Source organism: Marmota monax, unplaced genomic scaffold (genome assembly GCF_021218885.2).
Source record: "Marmota monax isolate L192 unplaced genomic scaffold, Marmota_monax_Labrador192_F-V1.1 WCK01_AAM20220418_F8-fsc00044, whole genome shotgun sequence".
NCBI classification, from domain to species: domain Eukaryota; kingdom Metazoa; phylum Chordata; class Mammalia; order Rodentia; family Sciuridae; genus Marmota; species Marmota monax.
Genome location: NW_026695198.1, coordinates 6,966,304 through 6,984,293, shown reverse-complemented (window position 1 = coordinate 6,984,293; position 17,990 = coordinate 6,966,304). Strand labels below are relative to the sequence as shown.

The window sequence follows — 17,990 nt, the reverse complement described above, 5'->3', positions numbered from 1 at the left end:
TCACCATGTCCATTATTTCCAAAATAAATCATTTAAATTTACCTTTAGGTACACATTATAATTCATGAATTTGATTCTTAACTCTCCTTAAACACTCTTTGCATGCTAAGTGAAATGAGGTTATTTTGAAGCTTTAGAATTTCTTTCTCCCCAGTTCATAGCTATTCTCACTGGTCTCGTGAGCTCACATGCCTATAGGAGTTGGAAAATCACTGATGGCTTTGTGCATGAGACTGAAACTGAGGACATGCAGAAGTTCCAAAAAATTATGAAAAAGCAAATTCAGAGCTAAGGCTTCACTTAGTAAGAGATGAAATGAGGTATATGCATGTTCTAATAATTCTGAACATGACTTTTATGGAATCAAAATATACTAAATAATTTGTTATTTGAAAAGAAATTATTATACAAACAAAAGGGCTTAATATTCTTAGATCATAATTATTTATTATAAATAGAGTTATAGGTATTAATTTAAAAGATATAAAAGTATATTGACTGAACACAAATCTCAGGTCAGATTTATCCTATCTAGACTATCTTAGCTTAGAAGCAGTTGAAGATGCTGTGTTTAAAACAAAGTTGATTCTGGTGCAATAAATCGTCTAGCTTTTCTGTATTTGGTAGATGGTATATATGTATGTATGTATGTATTTATTGGATACTGAGGACTGAACACAGGATCACTGTAACACTGAGTTACATCCTCAGCCCTTTCTACATTTTAAGACAGGACCTCACTAAATTTCCAAGGTTAGCCTTAAAAAGGTTGATCCTCCTGCCTCAACCTCCCAAGTTTCTGGGATTGCAGATGTCCAATATAGTTTAAATACTCAGGGCTCATCTACAAATTATAATCATTCTCCACATTTTTTTAAATTTTCTTGAGATGGTCAGTTTTACTTGTTGATTCATGAAAATTACAGGTTGGGTCTAGTTTTAGGGAAAGTCATTGAATCACTGCAAATAGAGTTGAGGTTCAACTCACCTAGTTGGCATTAATTAGCCAAATATTTAAGAAAATGAGTCTGATTTTGCATCAAATACCCTTATAAGTCAATGTGTCAAAGACTGTGTCTAGCTTGCTGTCTTCTCACCTTTTACTATAGCTGTTGATAATCATAGATACTTAATGTTAGCCAAGTGAATATATTGCTCAAATGTATTTAGTTAAGCATTCAGTTATATGCATTGCAGAACATCTTTCTGCAGGTTTACAAATGCTAAGTATTTTTATACTTAATATTAAAACTACTTCTGATGATAATGAATATACTGAAATTGCAGCATTAGTGACCATTATTTTTTAGTTTTTCATATATTCCAGGCATACAAATTATATCACTTAATCCATACTACAGTGCCACAAAGATACATAATTATGGTCACAGTTTTACAGTTGAGATCATTGGGAATCAAAGAGATTCAATGCTGAAGGTAACACAGCTTATAGGTATTATAAATAAAATAATTAGGAAACAATTGGAAGGACAAGCAAAATAATTATTTTCCAGTTAACCATGCTCTGTAATCCAATTCTCCCTTTCCTCTCATACCTTCAGAATGCTGACCAGGCAAAGTTTTACCATGTCAAATCATTAAGTCTCAATTTCTAGAAATGGCAGGTCATAGTTGTTCCTATCCCTGGTAAACAGAGCAAAGATTCTAAGTTGCTTCAACCCTCTTCAACCCTCTGCACAAGTTACCCCTACCCCCCAGAAGAAACCAGAAGGAACCAGAGCTAAGCTAGTGCCCAATCCAGCAGAAATGCTTTCCATCCAGCTTCTCATTTACTCTGGGTACTCCAGTGCCTTTACCTGGCCAGATGTGTGCCAAATTTTATCTTCAGCTGGGACATTCAGATAATGAGGGTATACAGTGCTCATGAAGGCTAAGGTCGTTTATAAACATCTTCTTCCATTTTATGGCACAAGCTACATTCCATATTCTCAACTAGCTGTCTCAAAGAGATGCAGGTGGGCATTTAAAGGGACTGAAAAGAGTGTGGACAAAACCATACAAATATCCCTTCTTCACTGGGAATTTGAGCTTGCAAGCACTATCCAGAAGCAGGACAAGAACAGACTGTCCAATGCAGACAGGGAGGATGAGAATCAGCTCAAAATGGAATTAACCAAGAAAGTGCATAGAGTTCCCAGTAACGTGACCACATGCTCATGATTTGAGGAAATCTATCCCACTCATAGAAGTATTAGGGGTTGGAATGCTATTTTTAACAGATCACCTCTCAATGAATAGTAAATAAGGAATAAATCACTGCAATCTCAGAATTTTGAATGATGAATTAATTTTTCTGGAGCTTTTTATTCCTGGTAAAATCTGCAACTTCAAGAGGCCTTGAAAACTAAGTTGCCTATAAAAGTAAACTTGATAGTTAAAGAAACAGAACTAAAATACAGTGATAATAATATCCCATGACACAGAAGAAGTCTATTCAAAACATGTTGTGATTTTCAGAGGATTTTTTAAGTTGTTTTCAAAGTAGAATAGCCAATGTGTATGTAAGAATTCATCAGTGTATTGCTATAGGATTACCAAAGTATAGACCTTGGTTTAATGTAAACAAACAGGTGTGAACTTCTATATATGAGGAAAAAAAGCATTTTTAAAAATCTGTATACAAGGAAAGCCTCCCAGTCCCACTTCCTTCCTCCCCCATACTTTGAGATGCACACAGAACAGATAAAGGCCTGCACTGTTCACAGTGACCCAACTACTTGGCTGTGTCCCCAAGGACACAGGAATTTTCCCACCTATCATGTTTATAGTACTAGCAAAGTCAAGGTTGGTTTGCTTGTTAGTTTTTGTGTTGTTGTGTTATTTGTTTTGTGTGTTTTTTATCTGTAGGATACGGATTATCTTTTTCCATATTGCATATTAACAATGGTATTCCTAGTTCCTTTGTGTAAATTCACTCTTTTTTAAAATTTTTTTCCACATTTTTATTGGTACATTATAGTTGTATATAATGGTGGGATGTTGCTACATATTTATACATGCACACAATATAATAATATAATTTGGCTAAATTAACTCTTGAAAATACTCAAACTTAGGAAAAGAATTGGCCGTGAGTATTGTTAGCAGTTTTTCCTGGGAGTGGCTATGTTTGGTAAACATCAGTCATGGCACTGGTATTCTTAGGCTTTAGGTTGTAGAGTAGCATGTCATAGAGGGAGGACATAGAATTGAAGCCAGGTGTCCATGAGTCTAGGGCCCAACCCTCTGCTAAGTAGCTATGTGGTTTTGAGCAAGCCCTTAGCTCCCTAGAACTGTGGCTTCCTGTCTATAAAATGGACTAGAAAGGACCTTTCTCATAGTTATTGTGAAGATTAATTGAAATAACAAATGGAATACCTTGCCAGGGACGTATCAATTTATTGTCCTAAAAAGGGTCGTTGAGTCATCCAGTCATTAGGTCATTGAATCATCCTTATTTTGAAGACGAGGAGTCTGTACTGGGGAGACCAGGGACCTGGTCAGTGTCTTACAGGCGAGCAGCACTGTATGACACTGCTTGAACCCGGGCTCTGGACTTCACACCCCATGGATTTGTGCATCGTGCACTGGCTGCCAGTTTTCAAAGACAACTGCTGAACCATTCCAGAGTCTGCGTAGGTGGTGAATCCACTAAACCTTCTCATCCTGTGGACCTTGCTTTCCTTAGGCATTAGTTTTCCTGGTCATTCTAAAAGAAGAACAGTCCCACCCTTCCACATGCCCACTGCCATTACTACTGTTTTCGAAAATAATATCCAGGAAGGGGAAGAAGAGCCATCATTTACAGAATGCCTGTTAGGTGTTCCCATGTGACCTCACAGAATGCACACAGGGTGACACTGCTGTCCTCAGGGTTTGAATAGAGACACCAGGCTTAGATGAGCTGAGCTACCTGTCCAGTGGTCACAGAGAGGAACACCAGCATTAGAGCTTGACCCTTGCTCTGTGGGCTCTATAGACATGGCTACTTTAGTTATTTCAGTGGCAAAAGCTCAAAATACATCACAGTCCCACCCAGGAAAATAAAAAATAGCCTTTAAAAAAAAAGGCAAGTGGCCCATCACAAAATGAGAGAAACCCGCATGTGCTCACTGATCTGTCAAATTCAAAAGCAAACTCAGATTTTTCCTTATGACCATAGAGAAAGCCAGGTAGGTGTTTGGGAACGTGGAAAGTTGGTTTGCAGCTTGAAGAACATCCCCAGAAACCAGCGCATGAAATGCACGTAGGCACCTCTGTCGGCGGGCTCCTCTTTTTCTGAAGAATAATTAATAAATATTTTCTTTTAGCATATAACAAACAGTTGAACCAAACAATTATGTAAACTGGAAATGACCCAAAATGCTAGCAGTTGGCAGCCGCACAGTGAAGTGCATTGTCGTGCACATGTGCATGTTTGTCACACCCGCCTCTCTGGTGATCTGCACTTAATAGGAATATTTTAAACTATGTAGCTAAGCAACAGAGGTAATTGTTGCTTTCTAGAGCTTTTGTTAGCACTCTAACACAGCCCAAATATGCATAATTAGGTATAATGTCTATAAATCATTATTGTACACATGTGGGTAGTTAAGTGGAGTGAGAGAATAGTTCAATGAATTGAGCATATTCACTGAAAATGCTTTTTATTTGTTTTCTGTAGTTCATAATACTTTAAAATTATCATAACCCTTTACACTTTCTCTTAATAGCCAACCGTGATATTGAGAAAAACTTCATTTGCATTTTAGACTATGTTTAATATATTATTTAAACCTGGAGTTCCTCTGATATGAATTCAGGAGAGGATAGGCCCATCCTATCAAATATTGTGTGCCTGTTTATCCAGCCTCTTTTCTAGGAACTAAAATGTTAAATTTTTCAGTTTACGTTGAATAGATCCCAACAAAAGACTGCACCCTATAATCAGCATTATTTACAGGGGCCAGTGTTGTGACTGAATTCTTCCCTTCATCCAAAAATGCTTTTAGTTACTATGGCAATATTTACTTGATCCTGGCAGTCCAGTGTTGATTTAGGAAGATAATTACCAGAAAGGAAGATGATGGAGATGTATTTTTGAGTGTCCTTGTCAGAGACAATGTTTATAAAAAATTAAATGAGACAAAAAAGGCACATTGTCTTCCACACAGACACCCTCTTCCACAGCCCTCGCACCAATAGCTGTTCTTTTCTTCCTCCAAAGATGTTTATTAATACAGAATACACTTCACTTGGTGTCTTTAACAGTCTTAAAAGGGGCTTATTATTTTGTATTTCCCATCCCCCCATCCTGCCTTTCAGATACAGAAACAGTTCATCTTTTTCCTCTTTGTGTGTGTGTGTGTGTGTGTGTGTGTGTTGTTTTATTTGTCCTAGTGGGTGTCAGAGAACCATCCTTGAGGTATTTGGTGCATTCCATAACCTGCTGTTTGCTGGGCACCACTCCACATGCTTTGGGTTGGGATTGGTGTCCCTAGACAGTCCATACCATCAGTTGGTGCCTATGCAATGGGGTAGGATTGAGTAAGCTCACCACTCTATATCTAAACTGTCACCCTCAATCAGTGAAGGGATGACTCTGACAGCTATCTTAGGATGGCAGCCATTTCTCTGACTGTGTTGGGCAGCCTGGCTTTTGGGGCCTGCTCCAGGTCACAGGATACCTTGACTTTCAGAACCCAAGATGGTTCTGTACAGAGGACAACTAGCTTGTCTCCAGCCTCTCCAATCAGCTCCTCTCCTCATCTCATTTTCTTTTTACACACATGCACGCAAGTATCAAACCAGGAAATGTGTTACTATTTAAGCTACTATCTGATAATCCCTATTATTCCTGTTTGTGTTTTCCTCAATATGAAATTTTAGTGTGACAGTTGCAAAGTAAACAAGAAACCTGAAAGCTTCAGAGTTCCTTCAATTATCATCTCTATGTAGATGTATTTTGTATCTTAATTAATATTCCATAAAATCTGAGAGTACATCTGAGAAAAATGGAGAACATCAACCAAATAAGCTTTGAAAATATAATCCCACGCTAACACAGTGATCTGATGAATATTTTATTTACAATATATAGTATTATGTATATTCAATTTTTCTCATTGGCTAAGATGTGGGAATTCATATAATAGGTACAATGGCAGTCATTTTACATCTACAACTCTACTGTTGTTAAATATCATCTTTTTGTCTTGGTCAGTACCCCAGAAGCACTTAGCTCTTAATGTATGAAAATTATAATAGTTAATTGATTTAAAGACAATTTCCGAATATTAAGCTTTAAGTTTTATTTTAAGAGCATATATATTTTTCTAATGTTTATAAAATTAATAGCGACCACATATTACACATATTAATTATGTATTTGTGTGTATACATATGCATGTGCATGCACATACATATGCATGGGGCTATATATTTGTGTATATGTGTGTGTGTGTAATATTTTTTATTCTTGATTTCCAAATATTGATGTTCTTTTTCTACAGAAGAAATCATGATAAAACCTGCGGATGAGAATCTTCATTCAACTGCACAAGAAAACTCCCCTCAGAAAGAAGACCAATATACTTGTTATCAAGAGCTGGTAGTCAAATCTCTAATGCACTTGGGGAAATTTGAAAAAAATATGTCTGTCCAGACTATAAGTGAAAACCTCAATGACAGTGGCATCCAATCTTTAAAAGCAGAGAGTGATGAAACAGACGAGTGTTTTATGATTCATTCTGATGATGGAAGAGACAAAGTGGATGATTCCCAGCCCCCATTCTGCTCTTCTGATGACAGTGAAAGTAACTCTGAAAGTGCAGAGAATGGGTGGGACAGTGGTTCCAACTTGTCAGAAGACACCAAACCTCAGAGAGGCCCAAAGTACATGTTAGCAGATAAGAAAAAAGATCTACTGGAAATTCCTGAAATAAAAACAGAAGGTGACAAATTTATCCCTTGTGAGAACAGGTGTGATCCTGATGCAGACCTGAGAGAACCGCAGAATGTTCATGTGGAGCCCTTGGATGGCAAAGCCCAATCTGCCTTCACTGAGACTGAGGAAGAAGACAGGGAGAGCCTGGCCACAATGACAGAAGAATCCAGTGATCTGGAGAAAGCCAAGGGGAACCTGAGTTTGCTGGAGCAGGCCATTGCTCTGCAGGCTGAGCGAGGCTGCGTTTTCCACAGTACTTACAAAGAGCTGGACAGATTTCTGCTAGAACACCTGACGGGGGAAAGGCGGCAAACCAAAGTTATTGACATGGGTGGAAGACAAATTTTTAACAACAAACGTAAGAAAACATTTTTTTTCATTCATTTTAGGATAAAATTACCTTAGGATTAAGAGATTAAATTTTGTTATTTCTTCCAGAAAGTTTTTGACTGCTGAATGCTCTTTTAAAGTCCCAGTTCATAACTGGGAAATAAATAATTTCTTATTTTTACCCCTACTCTCTAGATTATTATTGAATCAAACTTGATTCGTTTTGCAGGAACTTCACACCAAAAAAATATTCATTGCATGTATTTTTAAAATGTAATTGCTTTTTTTTAAATTTTATTTTTTATTCTAGCAAACTAGACACAACAGCATTTACCATGTAATTGCTTTTTATAACAAATCATACCTTTAAAAACTACTTTATTGGATATTGTTAGTAGTAGCACTTGTTGCATTTCAAATCATTTTAATTATCAAATCAATTCCAGAAATTTAATTTTTCTTTCCTACTCTCCTTCAAAATCATCTGGCCGCTTTTGAGCTTCAAAATGATATTAAGTTACTTGTAAGCCAGGCAGGGTGCTCTGATCCTTCTTGGGATAAAACTGGGTTTAAAATGTGTTTGTAGTCTTACCAGCTTTCTGATGCAGGGCCATAAATATCTGGGTCAAACTCGAAATGACAGAGTGAACATACTTTGAGGATACTTTAAAATTGCTCCTCAGTCTTTAACAAAATTATGTCTCCTTTTCCCCATGGAGTATTCTGCCCATTTTTCTACCAGGTCTCGCACCAGATAGGTCCAGTGGATTCCAACAGTTATGTGGAATTTTCTAGTTGTCTCGCAGGGCCTGGAAGTCCCATTTAAGATGGTTATTTCCAGGAGCCAGATTCAGAGCTCCATAATTTGCATTTTTTTTCAATAGTTCTTAGGTGATTCTCAGAATTAGGGGAAGAATATCTTAGAGAAAATCAAGATCATAGATCTAAAGGGCTTATAGGAATGTTATGTTGATATTGTTTAGAAGTTCTGATTATCTAGAAATGAATTGTAAATTTTGTCATTTAATTCCATTTGCGTACTCACCTGCAATCTTGACAAATAATGTCTTTCATCTCAGAGCTGAGAAAACAGAAAAGACTAAAATAATGTCATGTAGTAAGGAGCATGATCATAATGCGATGCAAACATCCTACAAGGGTTGGAATAGGGACAGAATACTAATGACTAATGTGTGGTTCAAGACAGGGCATTGTATTTAGCTCTGTGCATTCCCACTAATATACAGTTTTTTTTTTAATTTGCCTGTTTTCTTTTAATGAACTACAAATCTGACAAAAAGATGAAATTTATTCCAAATTTTGCAAATCTGTAACTTCGTGTGTGTGTGTGTGTGTGTGTGTGTTGCCGGGGATTGAACCCGGGACCTTGTAAATGTGAGGCAAGTACGCTACCAACTGTATCCCCAGTCCAAATCTGTAATTTTTAATATACCATGTTTCATTGATTCTAAGATATATAATTTCCCGTTCTAATGACTCTGAAATCAGAAAGGTACACACTAGTTTCTTAACTGCATACAAAGTGATCTTTCGTCTTATGATTGATATCTTACAACCAATGAAATCCAGTGTTTGTAGAAACTTTTTGAGCCATAGCTTAAAATACTTGATGATCTTCTGGCTTTTTTTTTTTTTGTAATAAAGCTTTTTAAACTTTTTTTGTTTTCGAAAACTAACACAGCAGTAAAATCTGTATTTGTAAATGGTGGGTCACTTGGAGACATGACTCTAGGAGTCAATAAGATGTCCTGTGGCATAGGGTCTGCTCCTGCTTTAGGGTGTGTAAGCCTCTGCAAGATCAGGGCCAGGCTCCTATGAAACAGGTAAAAAAAAAAAAAGTGAAACCCATATTGCAGGGGAACTATAGGTTTACATAAGGATGCTTGTGAATCTAAATTAAGTATTCACATTTCTGTTCCTTATTCCTGGTGAAGTACAAGAGGGATTTTTCTTCTCTAACATGCACTCCATATTAAGTGAGCATCCATCCCGACTGATAGCCATCTTCTTCAAACAATTCTGACTTTGTGTACACCTTGGACATACAACTTCACTGTTAAGAACACCAGAATTTTAAAATATCATTTTACCCAAGGCTTCAGATGAGTCATTGATTCTACAACAAATTTCAGCATACTATGGCCACTAAGCATTTAGAGACCATAGGTCTCAGTGTAAGTAGAGTCATCATGTAGTTTATTGCCCAACTGTGATACTTTTTAAGTAAAGGGGGACAATAGGAACAATATGCAAGTCTACCAGTTACGAAGACAGTCCCAGGAAAACTAGGATCTAACATCACTAGAGTATAAGGTCACCCTCATTGTGCAACACTGTGCAAAGAAAATAAAAGAAGAATCAGCTTGAGAGTTGCCCTGAGCTCATGCTCTGGCTTCTTATCATGCGAACAGATTCTGCCCTCCAGAGCATTTCAAATCTGCATCTTTGTTTTGCCCAGCCAAGAAGAGGCTTGAAGACAAAGGTGCATGGTGGACTGTCAGTGGCCCCACCTGGGCAGGTGCCAGCCTGTGTTATCTCCAACACCCTCTCTGGCTTCATGCAGACAAACAGCGTGGCAAGGACGGGAAATGCTCAGCGCCAAACCTTTCAATGCGGTTTAGAAATGTGGCCTCGCCTGGAGGAGATCCAAGAGAGGAAGGGCATCAAAATACACATTGTTGCTCTTCTGCGTCCTGTGAGCAGCTCTCTGTTATGGTGTCAGCCCCTCTCCGTTCACTTTAATCAAACTTCAAGGTTTTTGACTAGTGGTCTACAGATTTTACATACCTAAATCAACTTGAAATTTGGCACCAAATTTAGAGTAAATGGAAACAGACATGCACAAAGTCACAGAACATCACAAACTCTTAATATGCTTTTTTTGGTCCTTTATAAAATAAAAAGATGGTAGTCTCAACATCAGTCATTGCTTTTGAATCCTATCTGTGGTTACTATAAATACCTGCTGCTGAATGCGTCCCTATCTTTGGCTGCTCACTGCTCATTTACAACTCAAGCTTTCTGTGTCCTGACCCTTCCTCTATGGGTAGTGCAGGTGGCAACTTGAAGGATCCTTGCTCCTCCCTCTTTCACTGAAACCATGCCCCCATGTAATTGCATTACATACAACCTGCTGTGTCCCATCTGCCCAGGACTGTTTGTAATCCAACAACTGGGGTGACATGGTGTCACAGAAGCTTGCCTACTTGCCATATACTGCCCCAGTGATGTTGTTCACATCCTGCAAGAGTAGCCTGTTCTGGGTGCCCCACTTGGAGCCAGGAGCATGAGAGGGATCCACATCCTTGAGCAGCAGGGCCCTTTCTCATACTCTGTCACCAGCAGCTTCTTGGGCAGAATCATCTGGATTTTTTATTTTTGCTGTCAGCAGCAAGCATTATGCTTGTTGCTTGGCTTTCTGAGAATCCTGAAGCCTTCCTGCAGTTCCCTTTTCCCTCTCTCCCATGGCTCACAGTCTTCTCATCCTTCTTCCAAACACCCTGAATGCTGATGAGGAATAGAATTCTCCATGATTGCTATCATTCCAAGCATGAATTAGGGGCAATTTGGGCTATAAGACAGTATTTCTGTTTAAGTTTATCAACCATCTCAATCACAAATATATACATTTGTAACTAAGGCCTCCACTGCATTAGCTCTGACCTCATCAGTATTCCTGTTCCATACTCATTTATGTTAAGTATTTATATAACCTTTTATCTAGACCTCCACACTGTGATGCCAGAAAAATTATAAAACTCCTGAGCGTGTCTTTGGCCCTCTTCTCTCCAGGCTCTTTTCCCATATCAGGCTGACAAAATATGTTACAAGGTAGCCCTTTCCATGCCTAGCTGCACCTGAGAACCACACCACACCCGGCTGCACAGTAGCACTCTCCACACCACCAGGAAGGCAGCCCCTACCCTGTTTTCTGAAAGTCCCCAGCAAGATCATTGCTTTTCTAAGTCTCAGTTCTCAGTTCCTGCAGTCAGTAAAATCAACAGCTTTTCACCACAGTCACTGTGTGTGGAACCTAAGTAACAAGCCGTTGGGGTTTGGGAATCTCAGGATTTTGCAGTACTACTGGTTAGGCAGAACACAAGTCTTATCCAGACTCTTATCAGTTGCTCTGAAGGAAGCTACCTCTGCTTGTTCCTGAGCTTCTGGTTGGCCCTCAACCCCAGGGCTACCTGCTGCTAGTGACACATGGGGACAAAGCCAGAGAATCCTTTCTCAGATATGGTAGTTTGTTTTGTAATTTTGAATCTGGCTTTTTCTAGACTCTTTCAATAGGAGATGGTTTGGGATTAAATAAATATTTTTCTTCTTTCTCACTTTTCTTTTTCTTTCTTTCTTTTTCCTTTTCAGGAGCTTGTTCACCCTCTGGCATAGGGGTGATTTTTCATAATGAGGCTTTAACTATAATACGTGACATGACAACTTGAGACCATCTTTGTATTTTAACAGCCCCTTGCCCTGTGTCAGCCTTTGCTTAGGAAACCAAGAAAATTGAAAACATGTTTTATGTTTCCACAGGTCTTAGTTGAGGGTCTTATTCAAGGCAATGTGAGAAGAATGTTTATGATGGTAAAACTGAATGAAGTGAGAATGTCACCCTGCAAGGCCACTATTGAATAGGAAAAGAAAGAAGAATAGCCAAATGAATTTCTCAATTTAATTTCTCTGTAGATTCACCGAGGCCTGAAAAGAGGGAGACCAAGTGCCCTATCCCCGGGTGTGATGGCACAGGACATGTGACCGGGCTCTATCCCCACCACCGCAGCCTTTCAGGATGCCCCCACAAAGTGCGGGTTCCCCTGGAAAGTGAGTACTGCCTATTCCTAAAGATGTCAGTGCTTTCTTAAAAGTACCAGAACATCACAATATTGGTTGCTTTCTCTCCCAATTTGGAATTCACAATGGAAACAAAGTTTTCTCTGTGTCAAGCAGTTTCCATCTAGCTGTATGTTTTAAAATGGAGTGTATTGGTAGAAAATTTGAGGGACAAGAAGTCCAGCAGATAAAGAGAAAATTGCATTGAGAAGATAGCTTGCTACCCATATTTCCTAAGAGAGGGGGTCTCATCATGCCACTGGGGTCATATGCAGAATCCCCAGGTTGTGTCAGGAGGCAAGGGCAGGAGGAACTTTAGGCCAGAAGCCTTTAATTTCTATGTAAAGGATCATACAGGGAAGGGTAAGTGGACTAAGGGTTGTTGGTTCCTCTAGCTCTGGGGTATAAGATTTGTCCCTAGTTCTTTGGTCCATGACCCTAGGATAATTAGGGTAAAGGACTTTGACCTAGAATATTAGAACCAAATGAGTTCCTTGGATGTAGGCACCAGAGTTTAAGAGTGTTCTCAGCTGGTCAATTGTGTGCCTTCTTTAGGAGCTGGCTAACTCTGGGAGGGGCAGTTCCTCCTGGGTCAGCAAGTCCCAGGTGTCAAAGCATCACAACCCCAAAAAATAAGCCATATTGCCCTGCGTGACTGCACAGTTCTTTCTCAGCCTGAGGTCTGACCTCCAATATATCCAGGGTCAAGCTTAGCCTCAGGACATCACAGGGAGGTCTCTGCATCCTCCTGGCCTCCTCACATTGTGAGAACACGTACTCTGTAGTGTTGTCTTGGGACATCCTGTCACAGCTAAGAGCCCTGAGCAAAGGCAATCCTCAGTACATCACCCCATCCCTGTCCTACTATGAACCAGGTCTCTACAGGTAAATAAAGGGCTGCCACCTTCCAAGCTACAAAGATATAACATACTGTTTGAATCTATTGAGACACCTCTTAGGCCATACAAACTGGAAGAATAGGGACACCTTAGCATTCCCTTCCTTAATATTAAGAGTTAGCAAGTCACTAATCTAACCAAATTAGTCCTGTGCTGCTGAGTTAGCAATTCCTTAGACTAATTCTCTGATAGTTCAGTCATCCATACTCCTCTCCCTCCTGCCCTCCCTGGTACTAGGCGTTGAACCCAGGGACACTCTACCACTGGGCTACATCCCCAGCCCTTTTATTATTAATTTCTTTATGTTGAAACAGGGTCTCACTAAGTTCTTAGGGCTGGTCTCAAACTTAGGTTCCTCCTGCCTTAGCTTCCCTAGTAACTGGGGTTACAGGCAGGTGCCACTCAGCAATACTTTCTCCAATACCACATGGCAGTGGATGGTGGTTGGAGAAAGAATCAATATAGCATCACTTAGGAACTAAAAAAGACTACAGGCAGAACTTCAAATGGGGGAAAAGGTGGAAAGAGCTATTTGGCAAATACTGTTCTCCAAACACTCCTCCAGGGGAAGCACTTGAATGTGGAAGGAAGGTGATGAACTTTTCAGTTTAAATTAAATATGAGCTGAATAGAGTCGTTTAAGTCTATGGTTAAATATAACTTGGAGTTCAGAGCAGTTAACATGATAAATCTTGCTAGATTTAATTTTTGAAGTTCTGGTGTTCTTATTTTTTTTTTCAACTAAATATATCTGGGGAGGGAGCATAGTGGATTATGTAACAAGTCATTTAATTGCAAAATTAAGAAATGAACATGTTGATTTTTTATATGTTTATGGTAAATTATTCTTCTCTTTAATGTGCTATTTTGTGATTAGTTCTTGCCATGCATGAAAATGTGCTCAAGTGTCCCACCCCTGGATGCACAGGAAGGGGTCATGTGAACAGTAATCGCAACACTCACAGGAGGTAATTCTGATGATTTGCTAATGATTTTACATTTTAAAAAATTGAAGCTTTCCACCAATCAAATTATGGGCTGTGTGTTATGAAAATCACTGCATCACTATCAAATATGTTGCCGCTTGAAATAGATAAGGAATAGTCTCAACTTTTGCAGAGTCAAAAAGAAAGAAAAATCACCTCATTATTTCCTTACATAGAAGTTTTTATATTAGCAGCCAATTTCAAAAATGAAAAACTGTTAAATTTGAAGATGCTGGGGTTACATGTTCATTTAGTCAGACAAATAGAATATATTCTCTTCTACGCTGGAAGCCCATCATTATAGTGTTGGTACTGAAAAGAGTTGCTTATGGGTTATCTTGGATCCCACCCCCTAGGCATTAAGAAAGAATCAAAAGGGCTTCCACATACAGTGGTTTGACTGTTAACCAGGCAATGAGGTAACATACTTCCATTGAGACTGCAACTAAAATAGAACATTTATGTGCATTTATATACAAATGCATTATGTGTGTGTATATATGTGTATATATTTGCATATGAAAATGTGGATTGTTTTGTGTGTGCATTTTATGTGTGGACTGTGATTATGAGGTACTATTTGAATTATAAGCACATGGCCAAGAAAACTTCAATTTAAACTATAAGATTCAATCCCTCAAATTTGCTGAATATCCTAAGATAAATTATATAGTTACCATGCTAATATCTATAGTTAGACCCATTGCATTTGGAATGAGCACAGACTGCTGAAAATATTAAAAGTTTCAGAATAATTTAATTATTATTCCCTTATGTAATATTTTGATTTTTTAAAATGAGCTTGTTACCTTGCATCACTGAGATGGGGTTGGGGGACAAGTATTGACAAGGTAGTTTGAAAACCGCTTTGGGATCTTTTCATATGAGAATAGTGCTAAGTGAACTATTAATATGACTTAACATTTAGTGTGTGCCAAGTATGCTGCGAGGCACATGCCAAAGCAAATCATATTATCATTTTAACTCACATCCTCCCGCTTTTCTTTTTTGAAACAGTCTTTCTGGTTGTCCAATTGCTGCAGCTGAAAAATTGGCAATGTCCCAGGATAAAAATCAGCTTGATTCTTCCCAAACTGGGCCGTGTTCTGACCAGGCACACAGGTAAGAGCTCCCAGGAAGTTCCTGATGTTCTCTTCATGCCAGGATCCAGCTCAACAGGACCTCATGTCCCTTATGTGTCACTTCATTGTGGCCTGACCCTCATTTTCAGCCACCAGTGGACCTGTGTGGGCAACTCATTGGAAAGGCTGGTCTAGAGAATGATACTTTCTCTCTTAAGTGAGCTAAGAGACCCTCCAGAAGTTTAACTTGAAATTGGTCTCTTTGCTAAGGCAACACAATACGGGCAGAGTCTAAAAGGAATAAAGCCTTCAATAATATACAATGATCAAAATTCTGATTCATTAATGTAACACATCTCTCAAGTCAGGTAAGCTTCCCTTTGTGATTGACTTCACCTTCTCTGCCTGGAGAAAATACATCATAAACTTCTAATACCCCCTCAAAATATGTGATATTATATTTTATCCTTGAGCTCCCCATATACATGTAGTTTTTAGAGCAAAATTTTATTCTATGATGGATAGCTATTAATAAAATATCTTCCATTTGTCCTTGTAGCTCCCATATTCTTTGTATCTATTAGTTTGGAAGATCTTATACCTAAATAATAAAGTATGTACGTTGAAGTTTAATGTGACAGTGTATGTCTATTCTACAAAAATCAGACATGCAGGAAAAACGATTTCAGGATTGAGAGAAATGATCAGATAACGGTTGTTAATGAGGTGCTAAAATGTCAAAACAGCTCTTATGCATTTCAGTATTTTCAGGGCATAGCTTCCCTTAATATTTTGTTTCTATAGATTTAATTAAAAGAGTAAAAATTGGCATTCGAATCACATGAATAAAAACATATGTCAAGTGACAATCATGAATTACTGCTTAAGGAGCAATTAGAAATCTTAAAATGGGATTCTAGGTTAGTATTACTGTATGCTTTACTTTCTCCCTAAGTAGATTATTTATCAAATAGAGAAATAACAAAAAGTACACTTTGCTCATTTCATAAAGGATTGATGTTATTTTAGATTAGAACATTTATGCAACTTTAGGACTATAAACCAAATTACATATACAATAATAAAATTCACTAATCCTGCAATTATGTGTATGTAGAAGCTAAAATTTCCTTTATCTAATCCAAAACCCATCAATGAAACTAAAGCCTCAAAATTTTTTTGGAACTCAAAATTTGGGAATCAAGTCTTCTGGTGTCTACACTGTCCCATAGGCAGCAGGCATGAACATAACAATTAAATAATTAAAATTGTTAATTATTAGCAATGAATGATCATAACTATTTATTGTCATAACTATTCATTGCTAATAATTAACAATTTTAATAAGCAAAATGCATATACCAGTGCCTTAACACATACTTTAGTTATGCAGTCACATGTCACTTTTCTCTGCAGAACTTAAAGTGCCGACAACATGTTACTCACGACATCTTCATGAGGTAAATGGAGACTGCATATTCTTATCTTGCCAGTGGAAGACTGGGACAGTAAATATGTAGTAGAAATCATAACCAGGCAGAGTCCAGAACATCCCTCCATCTCTTGCTCTGTGTCCAGAGTACTCTGCCTTCTTGTGTTGTGACCACTTTCTTGTTATTGTGCAGTGTCTCTGTGGGTACCTACGGGCAATGACACTTCTATCTTGGAAATTTTGACACTCATACACTCGTGATGATGTCATTTTATTTTGAACTACTTCCCCACTCTCTTCAGGACAAGCTTGGTGAAGCAAATTGAGTTCAATTTCCGATCACAAGCCATCACTTCTCCCAGAGCCACAGTATCGAAAGAACAAGAGAAGTTTGGAAAAGTACCATTTGATTATGCCAGTTTTGATGCCCAAGTCTTCGGTAAACGTCCCCTTGTACAAACAGGGCAAGGACGAAAAACTCCACCATTTCCTGAATGTAAGCTTCAAATTTAAATTCTTATTCCCCTCAAATGCATCTTGTGTAAATGTGTGATGTTGAGGGAAGCTACTCAAGTATATACTATACTACTTAAAGCTGACAGGAAAAAAATAGATTGTGCAGCAAAATAAAATAATTGATCAGCGTTACTGCTTTTATCCTGAAGTTACACTGAATGTAGTGAATAGTTAATGAGTTAATTATTCTACAACTACTCAGCCATTGTTGCATCCAAATACGGTAATTTTAAAGAAACATTTAATTCACATTTAGGATTAGGATTAAAATATATTTAAAAATGCAATGGCTATTGTGATACATTATTTTTATTCACATTGAAATGATGGAAATTATCAGATAAAATATTGAAATGCTACTCAATATATTACTTAGGTCAGCAAAAGCATTCAGGCTGAAGATGGGGTTGGGAAAGGTGAAAGATCTAAGAAGAAATTCAATTCAGGAATCAGGATTTTTACCAGGAAAAAAATGTGTGTGGCTCTCATGGCATGTACTCACAAATTTAAGAATTAATATACAAATATTTAAAATAAACTAATACTCTACTTCTGCCAGGTTCATATGGAAGATATAATGTATAAAACTTGGTGGTTTGGGGGTTTTTTGTTTGTGTTTTGGGTATCAGGGATTGAATTCAGGGGCACTCAACCACTGAGCCACATCCCAGCCCTATTTTGTATTTTAGAGAAGGGTCTCACTGAGATGCTTAGCACCTCGCCACTGCTGAGGCTGGCTTTGAACTCTCAATCCTCCTAGCTAAGCCTCCCAAGCCACTGAGATTACAGGTGTGCCACCATCCCCGGCAAAAACTTGATGTTTTTACTTACCTATTTCTTCAGGTTCTTTGGAGTACCTAAATATTCTGATAAAAAGGTGAGAAAATAAATATTGGGAACAAATACAGAAAATGATTCCTGCATTAGGTAGCTTAACTTCCATTAAAGAAAAGCTTAATTTTTTTT

The 17,990-nt window shown here is 38.1% G+C and overlaps 1 protein-coding gene across 1 annotated transcript in view; it reads left to right on the top strand.

The window, feature by feature from the left end:
* Positions 1–17,990, top strand: part of St18 (ST18 C2H2C-type zinc finger transcription factor) — a 108,790-nt gene that overhangs the window by 46,821 nt on the left and 43,979 nt on the right. Inside the window, exons 6-10 of the mRNA XM_046428626.2 lie at positions 6,492–7,283; positions 11,966–12,100; positions 13,886–13,976; positions 15,012–15,116; positions 16,811–17,004. Coding sequence (XP_046284582.1) covers positions 6,492–7,283; positions 11,966–12,100; positions 13,886–13,976; positions 15,012–15,116; positions 16,811–17,004 — 1,317 coding nt within the window. The remainder of the gene's footprint in view (positions 1–6,491; positions 7,284–11,965; positions 12,101–13,885; positions 13,977–15,011; positions 15,117–16,810; positions 17,005–17,990) is intronic.